The sequence below is a fragment of the Thunnus thynnus genome, chromosome 8 (genome assembly GCF_963924715.1).
Source record: "Thunnus thynnus chromosome 8, fThuThy2.1, whole genome shotgun sequence".
Classification (NCBI taxonomy): domain Eukaryota; kingdom Metazoa; phylum Chordata; class Actinopteri; order Scombriformes; family Scombridae; genus Thunnus; species Thunnus thynnus.
Window position 1 is genome coordinate 20,361,318 of NC_089524.1, and position 8,744 is coordinate 20,370,061.

General features: G+C 40.8%; 1 protein-coding gene across 3 annotated transcripts in view; it reads left to right on the forward strand.

Annotated features, from left to right (window-relative positions):
- agbl4 (AGBL carboxypeptidase 4) overlaps positions 1 to 8,703 on the forward strand; it is a 434,053-nt gene extending 425,350 nt beyond the window's left edge. For all 3 annotated transcript variants that reach the window (XM_067597035.1, XM_067597037.1, XM_067597038.1), the window contains 2 exons: positions 5,948 to 6,041; positions 6,165 to 8,703. In XM_067597035.1, coding sequence (XP_067453136.1) covers positions 5,948 to 6,041; positions 6,165 to 6,270 — 200 coding nt within the window. In that variant the 3' untranslated portion in view covers positions 6,271 to 8,703. The remainder of the gene's footprint in view (positions 1 to 5,947; positions 6,042 to 6,164) is intronic.
- The last annotated feature ends 41 nt before the right edge of the window (positions 8,704 to 8,744 follow it).

An 8,744-nucleotide genomic window follows, 5' to 3' on the forward strand; every position in this document is an offset into this window, starting at 1 on the left:
CTCCTCTATTCTGCCCTTTCCTCTCATCTTGTCACCCAGAACATAACAGCTCATTATATCATCTAGTCAAGCTGAGAATCCTCTTCTCTGAAACAGCAGGGACAACCTCTATTGTGTGTCTGTCTTCTCTTCGTCCTCTAATCATTTAACATCTGTGTGCGTGCGTGCGTGTGTGCGTGCGTGCGTGCGTGCGTGCGTGTGTGTATCATTGTGCTTCAGTGTGTGCACATGCCCTCTTATATGTTATCAATATGTGTATCTGCTTACATATTACTTACTGTACATAAAGTTTGCTATAACAAAGTAAATTCAAGCCTCACCAACATCCCACCTGTCAGTTATTTTTCTGCAGGTTTTTCTATTTTCATAGTCCACCTGCCTTTTGTGAGGGACCTTCCGGAGCAGACTGTGAAGTTTAAACTGTAAAGTGGAGTGGATCAGGGTTCAGAAAATCTGGGACCTTGTTCAAAACTCAGCTTGACACTTTCTATTGTGGTTGTGTGCTATGTGTGTGTGTGTGTGTCTCCATGTAAGTAGCTGTGCGTGTGTGTGTGTGCGTGTGTGTGTGTGCGTGTGTGTGTGTGTGTGTGTGTGTGCATACAGCAGGTGTACCCAGCTTTATGTGAGGGGCCTTCTTTCATAGGTGTCTGTGTGCTTTTTTTGTGTTAAGTAGAGACACTATTATCTTTGACTTTGAAGAATTATTCAGAAACTTTAAAAGCCATTCAGGCTGTAACTCTTCCCTGGAAGATTTTTCTCTTGTTTTACGTGCATTGAGTTGAGTATTTGCTTCTCTGTTATTTGATTCCTGCAATTTTTGCTGTTTTTCTTCAGTGGAGAGACATATAGAGGCCTTTGAAACTGTGGTTCCCCCATCAAAGGTGCTCACTCACAATAATCAACCTCTAATCAAGTGTGATGTTGTGACCATCAGGATTGTGTGATGTTGGCTAACTTGACATTGCATCGATGCAACATGGATTGACAGCCAGTGCAACTGGCTCTGACTGGTCCTATAGGTGTATGTGTGTACACACACAAGTACACACTCCTCATTCTCTTTGTGTGTGTGTGATGTCTGTCTGCCAAAACAGCAACACCCAGACGTGCACCTCACCATAGCAGTGGGACTCCATGAATACCAGAGCTGCCAGTGGAACACAGTATGCATCAGTGAACCTGACACCCAATGGACAGGCTGTGACAAGTATGCAAATGATATAGCTTGGAGGCAAATATGCTTCACTACCACACATCATACACATCATATCACACAGACATGCACAAATGGATAGGTGCTCACACATGCAAGCATGCGTGCAGGCAGACACACACATACTTGCACAAATATTGTTGCAATGCTCAGATGAACAGGTGTCCTCACATGAGTTCTTCCGAAAAAATGCACAAACACACATGTACACCTCCAGTTTTGTTGTGGTGGTTTTTGGAAATGGTGATAATGGAAAGTTGAGGTTCACTGGGAGTCTGAGAAAGTTTGTAAACGTCACGCTAACTAGAAAGTAACATAACTGAGCATTTACTGTTGAATATTTGAAATAGTCAAAATACTAAAACAAAGTTGAAATGGCAGCTAAAATGGAAGTGCTGAAAGAAGTTTAAGTTCAAGAACTGAGAGGAATCAAAATCATCAAAGTGTGATGGAGGTGGAAGTGTCAGTTGAAGTGTAATTACTGAAAGTAGGTGAACTTTCAGTTAAACGGTGAGAGATGAATGCAGTGGAACTGCCAGTTGACATCAGATGAAGAGTAAGAGTTAAAAGGTAGTTGGAATGTAAGTTGATGTGTAACAATTGAAACCAATTGTCAGTTGAGATGAAAATTTTACTGGTTTGAAATAAAACTAATAAGTGCTAAACTGTAGAATCCAGTGCAAATTATTCTGTTTTCAGAGCAGCATAGATCAGAAGAGTCTTGTATTCCGGCTAGTGTACACTGTTAGCTGTTTTTACATATGTTTTATTTTATTAATCGACTTTCAAAGCTTGTGTCCTTGGCAGTGACAGTTCCTCCTGTCAGGGATTTAAATCAGCTCCTTTTTGTCCCTTTGGGCACCAGGACGTGAGGTCTTTCAGTCTAGCGAATCGCTATTGGGGACGAAACTGTCCCTTTCTGTATTGCTGTTGTTGACTAGCTTCTTAATTAGCATTGATAATTAGTTCTCTACGTGTCACTGCAGTGACAGGAACTGTCAGTGGCCTGTATTGATGGCTCCAATGTCCCCTTGCTTGTCTCCTTGTTAACTCCCATTCGATCTGGACAGCATTCTCCCCGTGTCTTGTCCGTTTTACCACTGGGGGCCTTGTTGTCTGATTGTCACCTTGTCTGTCTGTCTGCCAGGACCAGGCATGAGGGACATAATGGTAAAAGCCGCTAAATGCCGTGCTGACAGTAAACAGCTGTGGTAAACAAGTCATGACGACCCAAACCCTTTTGTCTCACGTGTCCCGTATCTCATCAGCGCCTAAGCTGGTGTGCCCTTGAGCCATGACAACGACCTGCTATTGATTAAACAAGACCATTATGTGTACCGAGATGTTAAAGAATACACCTCACACACCTCAGTGACAGGCAGGCAATCTGCTGACAGGCTGCAGCTTCTTCTGAAGTGCAGTGTGAGGCTGGCCTGGCACACAAACCTCTATGACCTCCCTAGAGATGGATAATGATTACTCAATAATAATGATAATGCTTTTAGATGCAATAATGTTGATCATACCAAAGTATTAGTTCGTGGTGTAATTAGAGGAGGCTGCCTAGCTGAAGTTTTTCTGAATATTTCCACTACCACCCACCTCTGTAATCCAAGCTACAGCCCGCCGACTGTTTCCTGGCTCACGTACATATCACTTCCTGCTGCAGCAGCAGCCTCGTTCCAGACCCTACGGTTTCCCCCGGCAACGGGCCAGACAGCAGTCAGGGCATCCTCTGTGTCTTCGACCATTCGCCCCATGGATGAAGTTCTCCTTCAGAAGCTGACCGTCCATCACAAAACCGCCTGTAATGGACGGTGAGTCGTGACAAGCCAAGCTGAGAGGCCATCTGCGCACGGTGGGGTCCGGGAGATATTTTTGTCGCTGAGCGTGCCTGGCCAAAGAGCTCAGGACTGGCACCGAGCTCTGCTGATGAAAGAGAACGGAGGAAAACACCAAAAAACTTTCCTGAGGTCAGATGAAGATGTCAAGGATACAAGGAGAGTGGAGTGTTTGTTGGTTGGTATGCAGTTTACCAGAATATCTGAGGGTGTGTTTATGTCCATGTGTATGTGCAGTACATGTTTGTGGCTGTATATCAATGTAACAGCGCTTCAAAACTAGTATCTACATTCTACATTAGAACTAACATTGTGCATTAAAAGCAGCATAAAAGTAAGATTCAGAAGGACATAACCTTAGTCTGTTTATCTATAGTTTCATCTCCATCTAATCATTATCATCAGCTATGAGTCTAATGAGACAGACTGTGGGGCCCTTACGCTTACACACACACACACACACACACACACACACACACACACACACACACACACACACACACACACACACACACACACACACACAGCAAGTCTGGCCTGATGCAGGACTCACAGACAAACAGCCATATGGGGTGTAAACATAGACTCTGGAGTCGTGTGGAGAGCGTTGCCATCAGCCTGGCGGGTGAAGAATGAAGTCCTGTGCAGACTCTCGAACATACGCAGAAACACTCTCATAGGCCAAGGTGACAGACTCGCTACAGAGGGGCCTGTTCGCATATCCACAGGCCTAACTTACCAGGTATACCCTTGTGTTTAGCTTTTTAACATCATAGTAACTAGGATTTATGTAATGCGGGTCATCCTTTGATCATTCCAAGAAATTGGACAATAAAAGTGACCCAAATCACCATCTTTTTGTTTTTTCATCTCTGTCTGTATTCCAGTTGTTTCAATCACACGGATGTGACAGATAGATGGTCCAGCGGATGACAGACCGTATCTGAGTATCAACAAGGTAATGACAAGGGAAAGTGACAGATTATGTCTCTGTGCTGCTCCATCATGCTCCAGTCTGATGAAGAATGGACGTAGCTGAGCATCAATGCCTCAAGAGAGGAAAAGCCTTGATATATATTTTGGATTTGTGTCGGAATCTATATGTACAATATGTATGGACGTTCTGTACAGATGTTGGATGATGGAATAAGGATGGACAGATGAGATTGGCAGCTGATATTGATGGGTGTTTTTCAGGTCACTCGCCTCAGTGACTAGACGAAATTTACTTCTGTTATGGACATTGTTCTTATTTATCTGAGTTTACTATATCCTCACTCTCAGTGATTGGGATCATTGTTGGCATTCTGTGGTTCTCTACTTCTTCATTATCTGACCCTGATTGTCATCATTACTTGCCCTGGTAGCGTAATGATCACAGGCTTAGCAACAGCACTCATAGACACTCAGCTGTTTTATAAAAGCAGTGAAGTTATTGATATTGTCCCTAATGTAGTGAGGGGCAGTTGGGCAGGGGGGTGATGTGTGCACTCACCTCTGAATTTAAATAAGGCCTCAGAGTATGTAAGTAATTGCTTTTGTGTGATTCACACCAGCATCATGCATTTGGCTGACGTGGGTGAAATGCAGTTGATTTAGTGTTGCTTAATTCAGAATGCGGCATGTTGTACCTTGAGGATTTACACTGCTCATTTCTCCAGGCGCTAGTCTCTAGTTATTTACTGTACCTCATGTGTTGGTGATGACAGAGGGTAGACTTGTAGACTTTTACCTTATGTTTTATGTCTAAAATCTAAGTATAGATTTAGTGGTTTGAATGTGTCATGCACATATACATCACAGATATTATAAAATCTGACTGCCTTAACTCCTCAATAATAATTTTTCTTTGTAGATCTTTGGACTTCAGTTTACTATGCAATATTTTAACTCCATGAATGGTTCCCATACCTTTTCTGTCATGCCTCCTTTGTGAGCTGAAAACATTTTCCCTCTAGGCCTAACATCAGCGCACTCCTGTTTCCTCATTGTTCACAAATGAAATAAGTTTAAAGACCTTTTTCACAGCAAATATTTTGATTGTGTCGTAGCAGGGAAAGCACAGGTGGAACTAATAACATTAATGATGGCTCCATTCTAGCAAATATTGTGATGCAATTCATCAATTACCAAAGTTATTAGTTACACTTGTGTTTGACATGTCAAAATGTCTGCTGTGAAAAAGGTCTATTTAAGCGGTATTAACTGATTTCTTGGCTATGTTGAGGCAGACAACTGTGTTGACAAATAAAGTTGATATGGTGAACATGTTAGCAAAGAGTTGCCAATTTACACATTAGCATTCATTTGGAGTCATGTTTCTGGCCACCTGACAGATGTAATTCCAGTATTCATTCTCCTTTTAGCTCTGTTTTAGTCTCCAACAACTCCTGAAAGAAGTATCTAGTTCTTTAGCAACTAAATTCTCCACTGAGTTCACCAGTTAGTGGCTAACTTTGTTTGACTGTGGTTTGGTGCTGATGCGGTAGTGTACAGTTGGTTTATCAAACCTTCTTCATTAAAAATAGCTGCCTGCTGCTGCTGGAAATGCTACTGATTAGAGCAGTAAAACCAAAACAATGAGCTGAAAGAAGCTAAAATAAAAAATCCATAGCACTGAGAGACACTGCTGGTTTGGATGATGATTCTCTGTGGACACTATGAATGACCCTTCTTTTCATTACACATATTTAATCATTTGACCATATAAGAATATTGATCACTGCAGCTTTAAGTTTCACTCCACATTTTTCCCCTTCTGCAGTGGTTTTACGCCTCCAAATGGGGTCCATATGCCAGTTTGTGAACCAAAAATTTTGGGAATGTTTTGAGCAGTGTTACCTTAGACTCATCCAAAGACAAAAAGACAAAAGCTTTAACTCGCTGTCCTCAGATATGAAACTGGGCAGGAACGTGGCTCGAACCTTCCTGGATTACTACAAACTCAATAACCTGATCAAGGACAACAGACCAACTCACATTAAAAGGTAAAGCATGATTATTCATTTTGCATATTCATACTCAATCAAATTAATGTATTTTTATTTTACCATTTGCTGAACTTTATACACCCATCTCAGTCATTCATGTTAATATGTTTCTGTGTGCAGTCCTGAGGTGGTGTCCCAGACAGACGACGGCAATGGAAAGGGCAATGGTGTTGGCAGAGACACAGCGGACAGAGAGAGGGAGAAGAGCCAGAGTGTCAGGCACTAGACAGACGGACAGACGGACACAGACTGAGCATGTATAAAATGCAGAGCGCAGTAGCAGGAGGATCCTTCACACTTCATTGCCTTTAGAAGCTCCACATCTCCCTGGCTATAAAGACTTATTTTCACAGATTTGTAATGGTGGGATGACTGGTCCTTGCAGGACTAAAATCAGAACAAGTTTTCTCTTGGGTTATTTAGTAACTATAAAACGTGGACTATTGAATTGCCCAGAGGAGACAGACTGGTAACCATCTAAATTCCATCTGAGGCCTTCATTCAGCAGCTCCTTTTTTGTGTATACAGTTGTAAATAAATGCATGCTTTCCTGCTATGACTGATTTATTTTATGACTTAACTGGATGGTAATAATATCTCTGTTGGTATTATAATTAGACTAGTCATTTAACAACTCATTTTTATCACTTAATGGTAATGTTGTTGGTCGCTCTATTTTGGCAATAATAATAAAATTATTGTGTGTGTGTGTGTGTAGAGCGACAGAGAGAGAGAGTAAATCAGCAAATGATTTAATTGATTTATTTCTGTCTGAAATGTGTCCCCATAATAATTTTTGTGTAAATTTTGTTGTGGACAAAATCAATTGAATTTTTCATCCTTTGGCTTTATTATCTAATTTGAAACCCTACAAAGTGAGGCCAGGGTGCAATCTCAGTCCAATTCTCTTCAATCTATATATCACTGAATTAGCAAAGCAATTAGAGCGTTCCACGGCACCCTGAATGACATGGAGATCAGGGGTTTCCTGTATGCAGATGACTCAGCGTTGTCTGTCAGACCTGGGTCCTGACAGTAAACACAGCAAAAACAAAGATAAAGCTCTTTCAGAAGTAATCCAGAAATCAGGTTAACACACACAATTTCTATTTGGACACCACTAAATTACAACACTTACATTACCACTAATTGGAAGACGCCAGTTCGATTCCCGGCTCCTCCAGTGTGCATGTTGATGGTGAACCCCAAATGCCCTGTTTGCCAGCAGTGTGTATGTGAATGTGCATTAGATTAGATCCTGATGAGCAGGTTGGCACCTTACATGGCAGCCTCTGCCATCAGCGTAAAAATGTGTGTGTGTGTGAATGGGTGAATGCTGACATGTAGTGTAAAGCGCTTTGAGTGGTTGGAAGACTAGAAAGAAGCTATTTGAATGCAGTTAATTTACCATTTACCTTGGCCTCAACATCACATACACAAGAAGCTTCAACATGGCTGTGAAAGATCTAAGAGACAAAAAAAGGAGAGTTTTCTATGCAATAAAAAGAAATATTAAAACCTACATTCCAATTAAAATCTGGTTAAACATTTTCCAATTTGTACTAGCACATAAAGTTCTGTAAGAACATCCTGCATGTCCAGGAAAAGACACCAAACAATATGTGCAGAGGAGAACTTGGCCAATACCCCCTCACTCTAAAAATGCAAAAAAGATCAATTAAACTTTACAATCACCTAAAACCAAATAACCCACAGACATACCATCACAAACCCTAACCTGCCAGAATCCCCTCAGCCAGCTGGTCCTGAGGCTTTCTGCAGACAACTCAACATGTCCCAGACAGCCTCAGGACAACAACATCAGCTCAATCAGACCAAACCAAATTATAAACACTCAAAAAGAAAAATATATTGCATATTGGAAAGAAACAACCAAAACACATAGTAGATTACACTGTTATCTGGCCCATAAAAAGAGAATTCACACTAGCAAATTACCTGAAAACAACAAAAACTCCTAAATTAAGAAAAGTCTTGACAGTGTACAGACTGAGTTAATACAGACTATCCATAGAAAAGCATCGCCATATACAGAGCTGGCTGTCAAAGGAGGAGATACTCTGCTCCCAGTGTGACAGAGGAGAGACAGAGCTACACTTTCTCACCTCATGTCCAAAGTACCAAACTTTAAAGGAGAAACATTTTCCCAAATATAACCCAAATATATCCTGAATTTGATTCCAAGACAGATATGCAGAAACTCCCGTTTACTGAGAGAAATCCCCAAATTTGAAATGAATGCAGCAAAATTCATCTCCTCATGCCTCCTCATGAGAACAACCAGTGGAAACTCAGATGAAAATAGAAAATGAATAATGATCTTTGTGCTTGTTGTTGTTTGTTTGCTTGTTTAGTCTCACACCTGCCGAGTATATTGATTTACAATAACTTCATGATTGTATTTTGTTATTATTTATTTGCATCAAAACAAAACCCTTTGATAACTTAATCACAATTATTATTATTATTGTTATTATTTGTTCTTTTAATGATTAATTCTTGCTTACATACTCACACACACACACACACACACACACAGCAAGTATTAACGATACTACTGCTGCTCTTTTCCTGTTTTAATTTATGAAATGTATTTATTTAATTTAATTGATTCTTGATGCTTTGGCAATATTGTTGTTGTGACACTCATGCCAATAAAGCAAATTTGAATTGAACTGA